This window comes from Kwoniella mangroviensis (genome assembly GCF_000507465.2).
Source record: "Kwoniella mangroviensis CBS 8507 chromosome 1 map unlocalized Ctg01, whole genome shotgun sequence".
NCBI lineage: Eukaryota > Fungi > Basidiomycota > Tremellomycetes > Tremellales > Cryptococcaceae > Kwoniella > Kwoniella mangrovensis.
Genome location: NW_027062533.1, coordinates 7,100,718 through 7,118,806, shown reverse-complemented (window position 1 = coordinate 7,118,806; position 18,089 = coordinate 7,100,718). Strand labels below are relative to the sequence as shown.

The window sequence follows — 18,089 nt, the reverse complement described above, 5'->3', positions numbered from 1 at the left end:
TGAATGAATGTGTCCGGATGCTGAGCAAAGTTTATCCTCCAATAAGCGACAAAACAGCTTGCATAGTGATATAAATCCATCTACAAAAATCTTGATGTATCTGTCAAGTACCTAATCACGAACAGGAAGAGCGAGCTTGATCGCATCTTCAAGACTAGGTTGTCTCTGCTTCCATCCCAGAGCTCTCGCCTTCTCACTGACCTCCATAAAAGAATTGGTACCGAACATGTACATTTCCCCTTGTCCATCTTCTATGCTTTTCGCTCCTGGGTTGGCGATATCGCCTCTAGCGTGCAGTTGATCACCCACGAGCTTGATGATGGGCCCCCAAGTATGTTGGTTCAGACCGGCGTAAATGAGATTGGACCATCCGTGGGATTCGCCTGTGGCTTTAGTAGACTCAGGATTGGAAAGCGAGTGTTTCATCAGAAGGACATAGAGATCGGTAAGGTCTTGAACGTGAACCTGTAAGCATGGTCAGCATGGTTATCCCTGTCAGTCTCCGTCGATACACCTACATTTCCCCAGATGTTCTCCCCTTTACCAATGTAGGCTGCTTGACCAGCTCGTTTGGCATATCGGACGTAAGCGGGAACTTGAAGGGACAGCTCTGCAACAATTGATCAGCTCCTGTGATGTGCGTGAGGGTGAAAGGCTCACTGTTACCTGGACCAGTGCCTTGACCGTATACCGTAGGTGACATGACGATATATGCTGAAACGATTCCTCGAGCGGCAGCTTTAGAGATACTGTGATGTTCAGGTCAATGAAAGTCCTTAAGCAAAAATGCCAAGCCACGTACATCCTATCGCCACTATGGAAGAAGGCATTATCCGGCAGGGCTTCCCACCTTTCGTGATCAGAGTCCTGTCAAGTTGCCCATCAGAACAGATGTCGAATTTTGACCAAGTAGATGATGACCTACCTTCCAAACATCTGTACCAGTCTCACCATTACTGCCATACATGATTGAACCAGTACCGGAAGTTTGTAGAAGAACGGGTTTGACCTTAGTAGCTCCAGAAGAAGCTCTTTGCTCGAGTCCATCGACCAAAGCCTGGATGGACGCGTCTTCTCCGCCAAATGGAACCGCAAAGTTGACAATCACATCGTACTGAGAGGCTAAACCTTGAAGGAAAGTGGCATCTTCGACATTGCCAACTACCACGTTGACTCCCAGAGGTTCAAGCAAAGACTTCTTAGTATCCTCTCGAACTAAGGTGGTGATACTGCTAGGTTTATACTCTTTAAGAAGATCGACCAGCAGAGTACCTTTATGCGTATATGATCATCAGCTTGATTCCCAAAGCCAACGCTAGTGGCATCCCGCTCACCTCCGATATATCCGGAAGCACCTAGGATAAGGATTTGGAGATCAGAAGACATCGTTAGAAATGTGAGATTGTTGAGTTTGTCTGAGAGAAGTGCTCGATGTAAGTGACTGAATGATTGGTATGATGATGTTACGTCGTTCTTCAATATTGTCAAGTATTTATACCTTTTCTTCGTGAAAGATTGTTAGTTGATCGATGATAAATGCGTGTGATTCCTCGCGGAAATTCCGCCACCACGTGCGGAGTTCCCATTTCAGGCACTACTGCTATGTTTACCTTCGCTTCATGTATATCAGCATTTACTTCACTTGTTGCCCTTTATCCTTTACTCATCATTCAGAACCAAGCACCTTAGTATGACAAACCCGTCAGGATCCTCCGGTGACCTAACGGAACCACCGAGCAGCGCAAATAAGAAACGAAAAACTACCGCCGCAGAGGAGAGACCAGCTAGGAGGGCGTTGAGTTGTACAGAATGTAAGAGGAGGAAGACCAAGGTGAGTCGAAACATCACAATCTGACTAGGTTACCCATTATGCTCATCTTATCATAACTTTCAGTGCTCAGCACTTGGCAAGATTCCCTGTGACTCATGCATACGTAGAGGGAAGCCTGAGGATTGTCGATGGGAAGGAATGGAGAGGTGAGCGTTTTGATCCGCTTGCCTTCGGTAGGTGTCGTGATTGATTACTGCTTAGTCGTGAGCTCCGTGAAGATGGACGGGTTCATACTCCCCCAAAGGACATCGAACAGATATCCGCTCTCAGAGAGCAGATCAATCGACTTGAAAAGCTCATCGACACCCTGGGCGACAATCTCCCATCGCAATCCCAGGTCCCTCAAGCACCCACATCTGCTCAACAGGACCGGACAACCTCAGGTAATAGTCTAGAATCAGCAGCTATCGATCTAGAACATTTGATTGCTGGACCAGGCATCCGTCCAGGAATAACAGAGACTCTGGGATCACCAATCAAGGAGGCTCAAAGACCGCAGACACCTGCTGCGTTCCCACTGTCCTCTTTATTCAGCAGTGCTTCATTCGATCCGGATCTCATCACCGTTCTTCCACAACTGCTGCCAAACTCACCACTATCGCAAAGGCTAGCAGAGGTCTTCCTTGATGGTCCGATAAATTCCTCATGGCATGTAAGTGCGGTATTCCAAACAAGGAGGCTGATCCTTTCAGGCTATCGCTCGTCCAGCTTTCAAGATACAGATGCGCCAATATAGTACTTTGACATTAGATAAATTGGAGCTGGAAATGGACCCGTTATGGTTCGCTCTATATCTGATGGTGAGTCCGGCTTCATGTATAGTCTGGGCGCTATCCTGAGCAAGCGCTCCAACAACAGGTCTTAGCCATGGCCGTCGAATTCGCCAGTGCCGATCAAAAGTATATCATCTCTAATATCAATGCCGATTCTAACTATCTGCCCACTACCCTCTATCATGCTAGTATCAAGGCTCTTGATAAATCTGATTATCTATCAAAGCCCCAAGTGGCACACATCCAGGTGCGTCTGCAGTCCGATATCCTACTTCGAGCATTGCTGAACCGGGAATCAATTTTAGGTATCGATTCTTTACATACTGTTCCTCTTCGTGAGTTTGGGAGAATCATATTAGACGCTGACATTCCAGCACTTTGGTCATTCCACAGAACAATCCAGCATTGCCCTCCGACACCTCGATAGTGCCATCACTACCGCCCAGTGGCTAGGACTGGACAGTTTAGAAGATTCGTTATCATCTTCCGCTGTGGATGACCCGGCGTTGTCCGTTTTACAGCCTAGGCATCAGGTCGAAATTTGCAAACAGCTGTATCATCTGTTAAAGTTCATGGATGGTACAATATTCAAACGGCCCGGCCTATGGAGGCTGGCAAGTAACGGTAAGCGATGGAGATGTGAATGTCAGACATCGCTAATCTCCATGAAGACGGCGCATTTCTTCCGTCCAACAACGATGATCAAGATTATGAACATTCTGACAGTCCCTCGGAGAAACCTATCACCGTGATGACTGAAGCCAGCTTATCAAGGGTAAGTGTTGAGAAGGCGATTCGAAGCTGATCAGACAAACGCAGATCGGAAGCACTCTTGTAGATACTATCAGGAGCTTCACCTCGGACCGTGAGTCCCATACGTCTGTAAGGAATTCTCAACTGATGGACGTGAATCACAGATATCGTGTCTCTTCATCAAGTAATCACGTACGGAACTGCTCTGGAAAAGCTCTTAAATCTCATACCGTCCCTACCGGACGCACAGACAAGCTGTAAGAGTTGCGAATATGGGGTGACAACTAGTGGAAGCTGATGCCAGTTCTCTCAGGGATGATGAGGACTTTACATTGCAGTATGTCCTACTCACAAGACATAGTCCGAATGCAGCTAATCTCTCGATGAAAATAGGTATACTCTATAGGTTGATTCGTCTACATCGACCCACACTTCTGCGTGGATATCAGTCGCCCGAATGGAGCTTCTCGAGTAATGCTTGCGTGAGTAGTGCAAAATCGCTCCTGAGATTACAAGTGGCGATGGCCGTGTACCCGCATCTCAGACCTTCGTAAGTCGACTTAGCGACTGCGCCGAATCGTTCATCCGAGCTGACATGCACGCCAAGCAGATTCATCAAGCGTTGGATCATGGGCTCAATAATCGTCTTGGCCGTTCCTTCCATCGTGCAGGACCTTACCTTCGAAGAGGTCATCTATCAATCTCAGCGGATCTGTATTGGCACATTTGCTGAGTTGTTACCGCCTATAATGGCTTTGCTGAGTACCGCGGACGAATTTCGGCGGGCTGCGACTGCGGGAGGTGATAGATACAATCTAGATGTTGATCTCTTCTTCAAAGAAGTTCGGAAGAGGTTATCCCCAACCGGGAATGGTGAGGTCCATAGCAGGCTAAGCGAGTTGAGAAATATGGCTGATCCAGGACTCTCGCGAGATAGACGATAATCAGCAAAATCAGCGGAATGGATCAAGCACTATGTTCGACTTCAATTTCAATCTGGATTTCGACCCCAACTCAATGCTCCCAAATTTCGACTTCTCATTCTTACAAGATAACCCTACTGATTCTACTGGTACTTGGGAGAACATGGAGTGGGGCTTGATATAAGGGTAAGCTTTCTAACTTTATCTTCAGTTCTCAACTAGGTATTCAAATACAGCTTCTAACACCAACTCGGGCTCATACTTTTTCAAGCATCCGAGCCATGGAGATCGTTCAATGCGCCGCCCTTCATGCACGTCATGGGTATTGATAATTACAGATCTTGTCTTCAGCAGCTCAGTGGCTATCAATCCACGTAATCGGGATCTGTTCCTTCACTTGACCAGCCACTTATTGTCAGCCAAATGGCGTATTCGCAACACTTTCGCGTTAAAGCTTTCGTCCATAGTCAGCAATATCCGGATACATCTTTACCAATCGAGTGTGAACTTACCACATATCGGAACCCAGGAAGCTGAAGATCGGTTTTGTCGGCAAACTCGTCGTCCGGGCTGTTCTGAACCTGACCTTCCGCGAAGAGTTTGTCTCGCCTCCTGTTCTCTCTGACATAGTAGATACGGAGGATCACCAAGAAGACAGCTGATTCGCCTTCATCAGTTATGATGCAAATACTTAGGCAAACTGATGTGCTCACCTTGAAGAGCAATACAGATGATATCGGCAACAAACACTGATCTGTAGGCTGGAGTTTCTCCGGTTTTCACCATGAATGGTCCACTGATATTACCCAAAGCGTACCCTAGGAACGCGTAGGACGACAATGTGATTCGTTTGGTATAGCCCGAACTGTTGACTCCGGGTAAGGAGAGACAGATGAACAGACAAGTAGCGAAGGGCGGGAACAGATATACTGAGCGCCGTGTTAGTGTATTGAGCGGACTGATGTTACCAAGGCTGTACTCACCTCCTGTCAGTAAACCCGCCACGTTCGAACGAGGGAGCACGATTTGCAAGAGCAATCCAATAAAGGTAGGTACCAGCATACCAATCGAAACGTAGATTCGACCATTGGGGATCTTCTGAGCAAGCCATCCACCAAATAAAATACAGATCATGTTGATGAATCCTTGAGGAATGTAAATAAGAGTCGATTGAAGAGAGTTAAAGCCGAAACTTTTGATGGTGAGTGTCCCAAAAGCACCGAAACCACCACTGTAAGGAAGCGATATATCATAAGCAATGGTTCGTATGGCATCAACTAGTTTCAAATGGAAGTTTAATCACTTCAAAACCTCATTGCAGAATATGACCAAAAATAACAGTAGACCTTGGGGATCTTCGAAGGGATTCAAAGCTTCTCGCACCTGAGGATATATACTGATCGTCAGTCTGGATGTCTTAACTATGGTGCAGTGGCATCATGAGATGGAGTCGCTGACTTACTTGACTCCACTTCAAGTGTCGATTTAAGATTCCGGTATTGTTGCTTCTAATTCGATGAACTGCCAACACACGCTCACTCTCCGTGAGAAACTTGGCATGCATCGGAGCAGGTGGAAGTAGGAGGAAGACCAGGACACCTGTAGGAGATGAATGGGAATGAGCCAAGAACAAGGTGGTCAGAACATCGATGAGTGCTAACTTACCCCATATTACGGTGATCAAACCTAGAATGACATCGGGATTAGTTACACCGACATATTATTGAAAACCCAATCTATACACATACCATTAATTACGAAGATCCACTGATATGGACTACCCGTTAGCCATGACTACATGACTGCCTGGCAGGACCTGTCAATGACACACTCACCTTCCAACCCGAGATGCCAGTGTTGACATGACCCATACCGAAAGCAATAATGCCTCCAACCATAGCTGAACACGGCACGCGTCAACTGCCAGACGATATCGACTACCCATTGAGGGCACTGGCTTGGGAGGGAACTCACATCCAAATCCATTGGCTGCCGCCCAAGCTCCTGTTCTGAGCACCTGCTCTTTCGTGTATAGTACAATCCGTTCTGAATTTTATAACCAGGTCAGGTCCGCTCTCCCTTTGTCACAAAGCGCATCCACTCACGATCAAGATGAATGTAGGGGTGATGAGGGATTCGAAGCCGCCCAGGATGAATCTCAATACCGCCATGCCTGCAAGGTTGTGGGCACCAGCCGTGGCAATGAGGACTCCACCCCAAGCCTGGATTGTATTCGAGATCAGTGTGTGGCAGCCACGAAACCCGTAGAGGTAGACAGATCACTTACAACAATAGCCAAACCGATGAATCTACCAAGAGGGAATTTCTGCGACAACAGGGTGGTCGGATATTCGCAGATGAGATAACCAAAATAGAACAAAGAGGATAACCAGGAGCTGAATATATCACGTAAGCGAGTATATACTCTTGGGTTCGACTAACGAGCAGACTACTCACTACTGTTTGCCTTTCAATCCTAGATCCTTGGAGAGGATAAACACACTTGCATATCTGTGGCACGATGCGGTATCAATACAAATCTTTGGGCAAGTATGGCGGGATGTTTCGAAGGATGCGAACGGGGCTCCCACTCACCCAAGACAACTCTTATCGATACATTGCAAAGCGTAGGTGAAGAAAAGGATAGGAATCAGCCTCTTGTCGAGTTTTCGTGCCAGTGCTTTATAATCGATTTCTGTGGCTTGATCGATTACACTCTGACTGTTGACACTTCTCATAAACTATGACACGTTGTCATTTGGAGTCAACTTCCGATTCACCTATGAAGAGCTGAGGGGCAACCTACCTGTCCTGCTTCATCCCCATCGAAGCTGAGTAATGGGTCTTCGAGCTCGGCGAGGTTTTTACCATCTACCTCCTTCTCGTCTTTCGCATGTTGTGAGGTATCGATTGCGGACGTGTTACCAAATTACCGTGATACCAAGTTTATTCACAAGTTATCAAAACGATATATGTTCGTTAGTCCCGAATTGTTAGTATCCTATCCCTTTCCCGTCGACCTTGTCAGATTCGGTCATGCTTTATATGGTCTTCACCCAATTCTCAAAAGTCTTTGGATGTTTTCGGTTTCAAATATTCGGAATAAAAACTAGTGATAGAACTTATAAAACACTGGTTTGCGTGATTCATCTACGTTATGTCGTGCTCGACCTTGTGCTTCGGGAAACCGTGACCACTTCGCACATATGGGCTTTGGAAGAAGGCATGGTAGCTAGTCCGTGAATGACCAGTGACTGCGCCTCGGAGAATGCTCACGAACAACCAATAACGGACTTCGCAAAACAGAACAAGAAGGGGGAGCACGCCACCTGTCGAAGTGGCCCGAGCGTCTAGGTTGAACTTGCCAAGTCAACGTGGTCTCTCAAAGCTAAAAATAAGAACCGCGCCATTTTATCGGTCTAATCCGTGAATCCGAAATGTTTTTCACCCGTACTCGACAGCAGAAGATCAACGATGATGATGAATCACGCAATAACCTTTCACTCAATTAGCCACTGGAATAGATAAGGATGGATATGCTTCTTCCGAGCACTGCTTTTCCGCAGAGAGGCATGGCGCTGACAGCCTAGAACCCCCGAGGAAGATCCGTGGAATGGTTGCAACCCATATACGACACACATGTGTTCATCCTTAAATACAGATTACGGACATTGCTTTTACAGTTTCAGTATCCAGTCATCTATCACACAAGAGTAAAGCCAAAGCGTCCATAATCGACCCTCAACCTCAAGCCCCGTCAGCTGTCACCACCAAGAACTTATATGAACCATATTCGACTACCCCAGAGACAACTGAATCGCGTGAGTGGCATACAACATGATCTGGTCGGGACATGGTATAGCGCACCAGGTTCACAAACTCATTAATGTTTTGTGCTTCACATACAGTTGATTGGGCAGAGCTCGTCAACCTCGATCTGTCCACATTTGACCTCCCGGGCGGGAAAGAAGCGTTGGCCAAACAGTTCAAATATGCGGTACATAACGTTGGGTAAGAAGGCTTTCTCTGCCTAGCATCAGGCACCTAAGTAAATCGGAACTGACTGAAAGATACTGCTTCCTTTGGGAAATATAGATTCTTTTACGTATCGAATTTTGGACTATCCCAAGAAGAGGTTGATTATCAATTTTCAATCGGTAAACAAATCTTCGATTTACCGCTGAGTAAGTGTCTTTGGACTTCTACAGATTCGGCGTTTTTAGCGCGAGGACGACTATTGATCGTTGATCTGTGTTCAGGTGAGAAAGTAAAATATGGAGTAGATACCAAAGCATTCTCGTATAATGGATACACAGGTCCTGCTGTATATGAGTGAGTGAGACCGATCTTACTTTGATTGATCACGCGCTGCATGACCGTCCGGTCACTGAAATATCGTTCGAACTGTTTTAGACCTGATGTCGATGAGTATGATCCAAAGCACAACATCCAAAGCTGTAAGTCACTGCTTGCTTGACTCACCGAGCAAATCCGTCTGTGAGAATCATCAGATTGATATCTCGTATGTGTTAGATAACATACCGAAGTTCACCTCACATTTCCCAGACAAAGAAGCGCATCCTCGACCAGTCCAGGACAATTGGGATACAATCGAGCATTTCGCCAAGACCATCCATCGTAATGTGATCGAAAGACTGTTGGTGATTTTTGCCTTGGTCCTTGAATTGGCGGATGAAGAGTATTTCGTAAAACGCCATAACTACGAGACGAGAGATGAAGATCGTAAGTCATCAACTCTTCTGACTGACGACCTGAAGGAATTATCTGAGGTTGACTGGTCGCTGAACATTTAAATACAGATCTTCGATATATGCCGTATACAGCTCGAGATAAAGATGTTAACAAGAAGGCTCAAGAGCTTTATTCCAGTGAGTGACAGTATATACGGGCCGCAGGCTCGACATTGACCAATGCTATGCAGCTGGACATACCGATCTGGGATCCATCACTTTACTCTTCCGACAGCCGGTGGCTGGTCTTCAAGTGCTGAATAATGATGGGAAGTATAGATGGGTTAGGCCTGTAAAAGGTACTGTGAGTCGGAAAATTTACTCCCCTTGAGTTATAATCTGTAGTACAAGAGCTGATATTTTAAGCAATTCAGATCACTGTTAACATCGTAAGCTGATCTCACTTGAGGAGTACTGCGACCATGACATTCATCTGCATAAACTTCCTTCCAGGCCGATACCCTCTCTTTGTTATCTGGACGATACTTCAAGTCTTCCATTCATCGTGTTTCAGTACCTCCCGCTGACCAAAGGCATCTGGGTCGATTGGGAGTACTATTCTTCATCAGACCCAATAATAATGTTCTAGTGGAAGTTGTCAAAGACAGCCCATTATTGAAGCGCGAAGGTGTATATGAGCCACTTGAAGAGAGGAAGGATCCTTTGGACGTAGGAAGTAAGTTCTCTGACGCGTGATGATCACTTTATATACATAGTATGAGTCAGCCAGATGCTGATTTGAAGAGTTATTACCGTAGCATGGGTGGAAGAGCGTCAAAAGCACATCTTCAAAAATGTTTATGATATCACTGATGCCGGACAAGGTAAAGATGGACAAGAGCGAGATGAGCTAGAAGCCGAGGTAGCAGGGATCAAAATCAAATATTGGAATTGATCTTCAAATCTTCCCGGTTTCATCCTTCTGTATACGATTGCAAGCTGCGTCAGATCTGACCACTTACTTACCGATACACAGTGTATTATATATGCATTTGGGCGAGATTAGGTGCTATAGACGATGATTATATTGTTGATTGTTGATGAACATGGGACTAATTAGACAAAGGATATTGTTCCTTTCTAGTAAATGACCTTGCTTCATATCTTCTTTAACCATACCTCAGCCTTTTCCTCTACGTCATCTTCAACAACCTGAGGGTCTGCCACACCACTACCAGACTGCCAGATACCAAAAAGCCCCAGACCGTTGTCCTTGAACACCGCTGAACCGGGCCCGTAGGTAATAAGTGTTGATCCGTTCCTCGTTTGACTCCCATCGGGGTAAAGTGGTGCCACGTAAGAGGCAGTGACATTGAAGATAGGTCCGTCGAATGGAGTGAAGATGTAGTGCGTGATGAAGGATGATGAGTCCGTGTTTTGGTAATAGTACGTATCATTGTCAAGAGTCTGCCCAAGCAAGGTGAATCTCTTGTTGATGGCTAGAAGAGCATCGGCGTCTTCCAGGCTGGCTACAGGTTGGATATTGAATGTACCATATGCTTCATCAGAGTAAGATCCTACGACGGATTCCGCACCGAGAGGTGGACGGAGAGAGGCGGTAGCCTTCGTGTCGGCTGAAGATGAAGTTATGGAAGTGGTAGATGAGTTGGAAGAAGAAGAAGAATCTTGAGAAGTGGATGAAGAGTCGGTTCCTTCGATACTTTGACCTTCCGCCGATCCAGCAAGTTCGGTAAATGTGTTCAGTTCCCAATTGATCTCTGATAAGCCTAACAATGCATCTAGTAAAATTTGCTCGACAATTGTGCACATCTGTTCGCCATATGATTGATCGTTGACTATGATTACGAACCCTACTCCAGCCTCTGGTACTCCGGTATTGTGGCTGAGCTGACCCCAGACGGACCCATCGTGTCCGTTGATGCTGTATCCTCGATAGGTGTAGATGTACTGACCGAGACCGTAGGTGTAGGCACTGGTTATTCCTGGGATGACAGGCTGTTTCGTGAGTACGGTTTGACTGGTGGTTGTCGCGGGTATGATAGGAGGAGGAAGTACAGCAGGAGAGAGTTCCTCTTGGAGCCATTTGAACTGAAATGAGTACGATCATCAGCTCGAAAAAGTTGTAGAGTGGCGCTGGTAGATGTTCAGTTCGAGGACATACCATGTCTTGACTGTTGGTTATGGCACTTCCTGTCGTAGCGATCTTGACTCCATCCGTACGATCCCACCAACCGATACTCTTCAGCTCACCAGCACAGGGTATCAAACTTGCATTACCACCTTGTTCGATGTACGCTTCCGAAGCAGCCGTACAACCCGCAATATCAACATCTTCATGTACGAAGCCGTCGGCAATCTTGAGGCCCGATTCGACTGCTTGAGTGTGATTATAGTATGTATGAGTCATTCCGATGGGATGAAATATGTGAGTCTTGACGAAATCGACGAACGAGGTACCGGTAAGCGTAGAGACGACTTTGTCCATGACGATGTAGTGAAGACTTTGGTACTGACCATCGTGTCGGAATGGAGTGGATGGTCGAAGATATTTCATTCGAGAGATGACTTCATCGACTTCGAGTCTAACAGTGGGATGACATCAGCATTTCACTATTGCCCGGTAATGGGTCATAATCAATTTCGTTCGACTCACCCCATCAAGTGGTCATGTCGTGGTAGTCCTGATCGCATACCTATACATGAAATTACAAGGTAATATGTCAGCAATTCGCCAATAATTGACATGTACGATGAGGTCAATATCTCACACAGAAGATCCACTATGTCCGCGTTTTGTCCAGCATATTCATCCAACAGGCCAAATTCAGGTATCGCGTCTTTGACCTTTGTGGTAACAAGACTCTACCCTTAACGAGTTTCAACCCTCAACGAGTCCGTGCAACCTCACGGATCAACCTCACAGACCTTCTATGCAAAATGATATCTTTAAATCTTCATTGATCATCTGTATCGCTATTTTGTATTGAGAACATCCATTGAACTCGACTTTTCAATAGTACGAATGTCTACAAAACCAGATCAAACGTCTCCAGAACACATCCAGCGAGTTCTTGCTCTTTGGACCGCCCTCCCTTCCGACAAACAACCAAGCAGACACACTTTTGCCAAAGACAATGATATTCCCTTGACAACCTTCAATCATCATCTTGCAGGTCGTCTGACTCGCCCTCAAGCTCAAGAATATCGCCAGCTACTCACAACTATTGAAGAGGAGTGCATTATCCAATACCTCGATCGATCAGCATCCATTGGTCATCCTGTTTCGCCTGGAATCATCATAGAACTTGCAAACGAAATACGAGAGAGAAGAATCACTCTTGCACTCATCCCAGATGAGCTCCAGCCATGTTTACCACCTCCCATGGGCTATCCTTGGCTTGCCAAGTTTCGAAAGCGCCATCCCCAGGTCCATAGTGTCTTCTCTCGAAAGATACAGGCAACTCGCTTCACAGCAACTACAGTCGATGCTTTGACACCTTGGTTTTGCAAAATCAAGTCTCTATATGATGCCAATCATTACCTGCCGCAGAACATCTACAATATGGACGAGACAGGATATGCTATAGGAGAAACACAAAGCTCTCGAGTATTAGTTATTATAGAGCAAGGAGAGAAGATAGGTAGTAGAAGAGGTAATAAGAAGCCATCAAGCGCAATACCTGGTAGACAAGAATGGGTTACAACAATCGAATGTATCAATGCTGTAGGTTCAGCTCTTCCTCCTCTTGTGATATTCAAATCAGAAGGAAGTTTCAACACAGGGTGGCTCCCAGAGAACCTTCAGCTTCGAGGATGGAACTGGGCAGTCAGTAAATCAGGATGGTCAAACAACGAAATTGCATTCAAATGGTTAACCGAAGTATTCCATCCCAACACAATACCTGCCAATCCTGATCAACGAAGACTATTTATTGTTGATGGTCATGCTAGCCATGTGCAGGCTCGCTTCATTGCATTCTGCATGGCCAACGCCATTGATCTTATGATACTTCCGCCCCATTCCTCTCATGTCACTCAACCTTTAGATGTTGGTGTGTTTCGCTCTCTCAAGCAAGCTATGGCAAAAGAAGTCAATCGGTTTGCTCAATATGATTCTTCAAGGATACAACGATACACCTGGGTTAGACACTTGGCAGTTGCTCGATCAAAAGCTATGACAGAAGAGAATATTCGAAAAGGTTGGAGATACACCGGCCTTTTCCCATATATTCCACATACAGTCTTAGATGCGGCCCTCAACAAGTCAATACTCCTCAGACACCTACTCGCACCCCCTTAGCCACATTGTCTATTGAGAAGAATTCTTTCCTCGCCAAACATGCCAACACTATGTCTCCAGAAGTCAAAGATCGCGTTGTTGATCTTTATTCGAAATTAGAAACTGTCAGCACTGAAAAGACAGCCTCTGACAAGGAGAATGTCGAGCTCAGGAAGGTATTGGCGGTCAAGAAAAGAAGGACAAATGGTGTATCAGTTCAGAACGTTGGTGGGCACTGCTTTACTACAGAACATGTCTATGAGATGGCCAAGGAAGTTGAAATAAAGAGGAAGAAGAAGAAAGGATCGACAGAAGAGGAGGAGCAGCAGGAGGGCGAAATCAGTGAGGAGGAAGACAAAGGTCATGGAAGTAATGGTGTCTGGACAACGGTAAATCGATTGGGATCGCCCCTTGATGATGAGTAATAGATATTGTATTGAGAATGCATGTTAAAATTGTTTTGGGAGACATATTGGCATGAGGCATGATATATGTCGACTCGTTGAGGGTTGAAACTCGTTAAGGGTAGAGTCTTGTTATATGTGAGAGGCTGACCATCCGGTAGGGTAGTACCATTCTCGATGAGCAGGGCAACAGCAACAGCAGCGAAATGCTTGGAATTTGAACCGAGGGCGAACAAGGTCTGAAGGACGGTTAGAAGACCAGCTTCCTGTCATGCCAAGATGGTTTCCAAAACTCACTTGGTCATCGAACGCATCACCGAATCTGTTAGCTTGACCTAGTGCGATACTCTGAGTGGCCCACCCAGTCTGATTACTGCCCGTCTTATTACCCATATATTCCGGCGAAGCAACAACGGCAATATTGATACCTTTCATGCCCCATCGGGATCGGATACCCTCAAGCTTGTTGACTATAGTCTCATCCACAATAGTAGCGGAGCTAGCGGTGGTGTTGGATGAAGAAGCATCTTGACGAGGGGTGGCATGAGGCAGTGAATTGACTCGTGAGATCAAAAGCACTAAGATCGTCAATAAATGAATTGGATATAACATGTTGAAGTGTAGATGTGAGGTGTGTTGGGTTATATCTCACATTGTCTAGTCGCATTTTGCGCCTTATATACCTTGACATGTCGGACTTGTACCTAGGCATCATGATAGCGGATACACGTCGGACTGATGCCAAGAAAGAAGTCGTGTTTGGAGTGAGCTATCGGGATCACCGAGACCACCGACGACTAGTCCGAGGTGACGTATAGATACACTGATAAAGAAGCTAAAAACTGAGATACCCCTTCTTAGGTCCTTTCGCTTTGCACCGCATCTGATCGGGTGGTCTTCTCCAACCATGATCAGCAAGCTGTACGTGAAGTAGACCGGATTTCACGGATCATTGGCATGTATACTATTTATTGCTAGCGACACTTCACCATCATGGATATTGGGGGTGATCGAGCATCGGTATGTGTGCCTGAGGATGAGAACAAGGAGATGGAGATGGAGATGAACTGATACTCCGGGCCGGCCGGAGGCGGGGGTCTAAGGTGGGATGAGGGGTTGGGGTTATGCTTAACCGTCCATGAACGTGATGTTGATCAAGATCTCATGAAAATTCATATGGACACGCTGCACTTGCATGATCACCAACGGGCAACATGTCTGCGGTCCATCCTTCATCTTCGACGAGCACAGGTCAAGTAGCGGTGGGGAACGCTCTGAGCACTGGAACCGGGACCGGCTCAACAAGGTCAAAGCTGGCGTGGGTTACTCCTTGGCTGTCTGAACATATCAAGAGGTATGTGAAGCTGATCCGGGCTTGCTACTCAATAGATGTGCCGCATGCAGATTCAACAAGGTGATTCCAGGCAGGCAATGAGTCAGTATGCCATGTCTCACTGATATCTCGAATCTCCAGGTCAGATGTCTACGGAATGAAGGATTGGATCATGCCTGTATGCGATGTCGTAAGTGGACGGACTTCTCATGGAGAGCTTGCTCATGTCATGAGCTGAAAGAGATTTCTGTCAGTGCGATATGGATTAGCGTGTACACCACCAGCTGTCAACAAGCCTCGTGGAAGACCACCAAGAAAGAGTAGTAGTAACGGGTGAGACACTCCCCTCTCTAGTGTCATCGTTGACCTGAAGTAATATTGCTTCCATTTCAGAGTCAATAACACCACTCCACCCATGTCATTACCTCCCGGATCCTCTTCATCCTCCATCCGCCCTATTCGGCTACCCAATGCTCTAGATATGAACCTGAATCAGCCTGTTTCAAGCTATACCAACATACAACCTTCGGTTTCTTCGTACTCCTCGTCTCATCAACAGAACCTCAATCAGCACCAGCACCCGTCTCTCAGTCCAGATCATCGTCGGCTCAGTACCAATGTATACCCAGCTGTACAGCCTTCACCACGATCATCAGAAGCAGAAGCGAGCGCTACCAATCGCAATCTTGATATCTCGGAGTATCTGGATCCCGCAGATCGTCCCATACAGCTTCACGGGCCTAGCTCGCCGTTCTTCCTGAATTATACATCGAAGCATACGAAAGTAGAGGACGATGATAGTCCACATGGAGAAGCGAGAGATGATCCAGGTGAGTGAAACTTAGGGCAGAAATCGAGCTGATAGTCAGTCAATCTGATGATCCTGTCGGAAAGTGAAGCAAGGGCGTTGGTACAGCTGTGAGTAGGCCCTTCTGATTGAAGGTGATGCTGTGCTGATAGACAGTAGATTTCACGATCGGCTGAATCATCTGGTAGCCGTACTGGATGCCAAATGTGAGTCCATTCAACCGGTAGTATCATCCATCGATTTTGACGACACCTCACAGTACACACCCTTTCCTACCTCCGATCAACATCTACAATCCTCTTCAGCGCCGTCGTAGCAGCCGCCAGTAAATTCGCTCGACCCGACCTGCACGCCACCCTCTTATCGCATACTCAGACGCTGCTCAGCAGAGCGATCAACAATGGAACGGCCGATGTCGGGGTGGCGCAGACGATTATGATATTGATGTATTGGAAATTACCGGCTGATACGTCTTCGTGGAGGAAGATTGGGATAGCTATAAGGATGGGGTATCAGCTTTATTGGCATATACCCAGGACACAGCCTTTGCCAGAGGATGAGATGATTGCGAGGAAGATTCTGGTGAGTCGTACTGGCGCATGATATGCTTGATTCCCATGAAAGATGTCTCTAATTAAAGGTTGTTTTGTCATTAGAACTCGGAGAGGACTTGGATGTGTGAGTCCAATGTCTTGTGAAGTTTCATATCCCCATTGACATCGCTTACCTTGCTGTCTGTATAGGTCTATTCTGTCAGTAACATCATTTTCATCTATCAGATCAGGATAAGCAATTGACTTTTAATCGGCGAGAAGGTTTTGACCGATCGTGAGTTCATTGATCATGTATGTCCAAAGTGGAGTATGGCTGTACTGATGATTGACATAAATCATACCAGGCTGAGTCAAACATATGGTCTTCCATTCGCAATACAGCCCAACCATGTGATGGATGTGAGTGACTCAAATACCTCTTGATATATTTTCCATCTTGCTGAAGTCTCGACTATAGGCAGGTAACTGGGCTAGAGAGCATGTCTACCTAGGTCCTTCGGTTGATCTACATCTCGCTTCGTCAATCGAGTAAGTCTGGTCAGATACAATGAGCTACGACACTGATACCTTTCACTTCAGATTGTGCAGACTGAAAGATCAGTGGCGCGCGATCTGCGATTCCACCTTCCAGTCTCTGGCATATAACGATGCGGCTTTGGAAAGCGTACATGCGCAATGTGAGGCTCTGTTGAGCAGATACTGGAGGAAGGAGGGTGAGTGTAGGAAACCATCACACGTGAACGCCAGTATGACGATGCCGGTAATTCGAGTTGATGTTCACGATATCTTGTAGCTCCTCCGGCTGGATTTGAATACGAGAAAGAACATGTCGGTCTATGGGCTACCCTCGATTTCATGCTTACTCTCAAGAGACATTATCTTGAAGCTTCACCCAGCGATCCCATCAGGATTGACGCCTGTCTGTCTTACGCTTCCAGAATTACTGATGAAATAGATGCCGTGGCGGACAATGGTGATCTGGAAATTATGCAGGATACTAGCTCGGTCATGGCATCGTCCCTTACCATGCTATTGCGAAAGGTTAGTGAAGCTATACATGCATCACTCTCGTTGAGGTATGAGGAAAAAAAGTCACTGATGGTCTTCTGGTGGTCATAGATATTCCATCTGTCCAGCATAACTCAGAAACTACTCATCATCACTCTTCTCCAACGTATTCTCACAGCATATACCAGAGCATCCGGAACAGAGGTCAACACTGCTCCAGCCTATGTGGCAAGATTCGTCCAAAGAACGCTAAGAGCCATAGGGATGGAATCGAAAGCTGGGTCTCCGATGAGAGATCAAGTAGGAACCAGTAGTGGAAATGCAGGAGAAACGTTGTTAGGTGAAGGTGATCAACCGGATTTCATGGCTCAGCTGGTATGTGGGGTGGTCATTCTTAGAATTATCAAACCTGATGTTTGGCTGACGGGTAGACACGGGAATCGTGTAGCAACAATTCATGGGAGTGCCGGATGAGATTGCTGGAATGAATGATGATGATTACTGGTAAGTCCTCGGCAGACATCATAGGGTGAGGAAGTATCTCGTGACTAATGGTGGATTTGCATGGTTGAAGGGCTACATTATTCACTGTATAAGCAGAGAGAAATTGCTACGATTGCTTTTGGGAAAATTAGGACAATCAGCGGCGTCAATCGGGACAGTCATTCCTGGGGATCTGTACATCATTCCATATAGTCTGTAAATCATGTA

At 46.2% G+C, this 18,089-nt stretch overlaps 8 protein-coding genes across 8 annotated transcripts; 4 read left to right on the top strand and 4 right to left on the bottom strand.

Annotated features, from left to right (window-relative positions):
• Positions 1-111: 111 nt before the first annotated feature.
• On the bottom strand, positions 112-1,386 carry I203_102665 (uncharacterized protein; the record flags this gene model as incomplete). Its single annotated transcript, XM_019146954.1, has 6 exons — positions 112-465; positions 519-610; positions 661-749; positions 803-867; positions 926-1,272; positions 1,335-1,386. The coding sequence occupies 6 exons, from the start codon at positions 1,384-1,386 to the stop codon at positions 112-114; spliced, it is 999 nt and encodes a 332-aa protein (XP_019003504.1).
• Positions 1,387-1,690: 304 nt separating this feature from the next.
• On the top strand, positions 1,691-3,057 carry I203_102664 (uncharacterized protein; the record flags this gene model as incomplete). The annotated part of the gene is made up of 7 exons (XM_065517154.1): positions 1,691-1,831; positions 1,895-1,977; positions 2,033-2,483; positions 2,554-2,631; positions 2,690-2,851; positions 2,910-2,939; positions 2,998-3,057. The coding sequence occupies 7 exons, from the start codon at positions 1,691-1,693 to the stop codon at positions 3,055-3,057; spliced, it is 1,005 nt and encodes a 334-aa protein (XP_065373972.1).
• Positions 3,058-3,176: 119 nt separating this feature from the next.
• I203_102663 (uncharacterized protein) lies at positions 3,177-4,464 on the top strand (the record flags this gene model as incomplete). The annotated part of the gene is made up of 8 exons (XM_019146953.2): positions 3,177-3,228; positions 3,276-3,379; positions 3,424-3,469; positions 3,522-3,614; positions 3,671-3,694; positions 3,751-3,907; positions 3,968-4,230; positions 4,295-4,464. 8 exons carry the CDS (start codon positions 3,177-3,179, stop codon positions 4,462-4,464), a joined length of 909 nt encoding a protein of 302 aa, XP_019003503.2.
• Positions 4,465-4,645: 181 nt separating this feature from the next.
• On the bottom strand, positions 4,646-7,175 carry I203_102662 (uncharacterized protein; the record flags this gene model as incomplete). Its single annotated transcript, XM_065517153.1, has 17 exons — positions 4,646-4,720; positions 4,793-4,938; positions 4,994-5,209; positions 5,264-5,511; positions 5,584-5,663; positions 5,743-5,879; positions 5,946-5,966; positions 6,029-6,047; positions 6,116-6,180; positions 6,255-6,326; positions 6,386-6,437; positions 6,491-6,502; positions 6,568-6,676; positions 6,738-6,791; positions 6,876-7,021; positions 7,087-7,111; positions 7,156-7,175. 17 exons carry the CDS (start codon positions 7,173-7,175, stop codon positions 4,646-4,648), a joined length of 1,497 nt encoding a protein of 498 aa, XP_065373971.1.
• A 262-nt stretch (positions 7,176-7,437) lies between these two features.
• Positions 7,438-9,926, top strand: I203_102661 (uncharacterized protein; the record flags this gene model as incomplete). Its single annotated transcript, XM_019146951.1, has 12 exons — positions 7,438-7,469; positions 7,532-7,628; positions 7,942-8,101; positions 8,189-8,291; positions 8,376-8,464; positions 8,540-8,604; positions 8,783-9,023; positions 9,101-9,169; positions 9,223-9,335; positions 9,406-9,420; positions 9,485-9,707; positions 9,790-9,926. 12 exons carry the CDS (start codon positions 7,438-7,440, stop codon positions 9,924-9,926), a joined length of 1,344 nt encoding a protein of 447 aa, XP_019003501.1.
• A 203-nt stretch (positions 9,927-10,129) lies between these two features.
• On the bottom strand, positions 10,130-12,232 carry I203_102660 (uncharacterized protein; the record flags this gene model as incomplete). The annotated part of the gene is made up of 5 exons (XM_065517152.1): positions 10,130-11,080; positions 11,154-11,574; positions 11,646-11,685; positions 11,761-11,836; positions 12,212-12,232. The coding sequence occupies 5 exons, from the start codon at positions 12,230-12,232 to the stop codon at positions 10,130-10,132; spliced, it is 1,509 nt and encodes a 502-aa protein (XP_065373970.1).
• Positions 12,233-13,632: 1,400 nt separating this feature from the next.
• On the bottom strand, positions 13,633-14,287 carry I203_102659 (uncharacterized protein; the record flags this gene model as incomplete). The annotated part of the gene is made up of 2 exons (XM_019146949.1): positions 13,633-13,914; positions 13,973-14,287. 2 exons carry the CDS (start codon positions 14,285-14,287, stop codon positions 13,633-13,635), a joined length of 597 nt encoding a protein of 198 aa, XP_019003499.1.
• Positions 14,288-14,889: 602 nt separating this feature from the next.
• I203_102658 (uncharacterized protein) lies at positions 14,890-17,886 on the top strand (the record flags this gene model as incomplete). Its single annotated transcript, XM_065517151.1, has 16 exons — positions 14,890-14,993; positions 15,065-15,089; positions 15,150-15,198; positions 15,263-15,341; positions 15,402-15,838; positions 15,908-15,926; positions 15,976-16,022; positions 16,076-16,398; positions 16,473-16,494; positions 16,596-16,644; positions 16,715-16,769; positions 16,828-16,898; positions 16,950-17,083; positions 17,164-17,411; positions 17,490-17,753; positions 17,827-17,886. The coding sequence occupies 16 exons, from the start codon at positions 14,890-14,892 to the stop codon at positions 17,884-17,886; spliced, it is 1,986 nt and encodes a 661-aa protein (XP_065373969.1).
• Between the last annotated feature and the right edge of the window lie 203 nt (positions 17,887-18,089).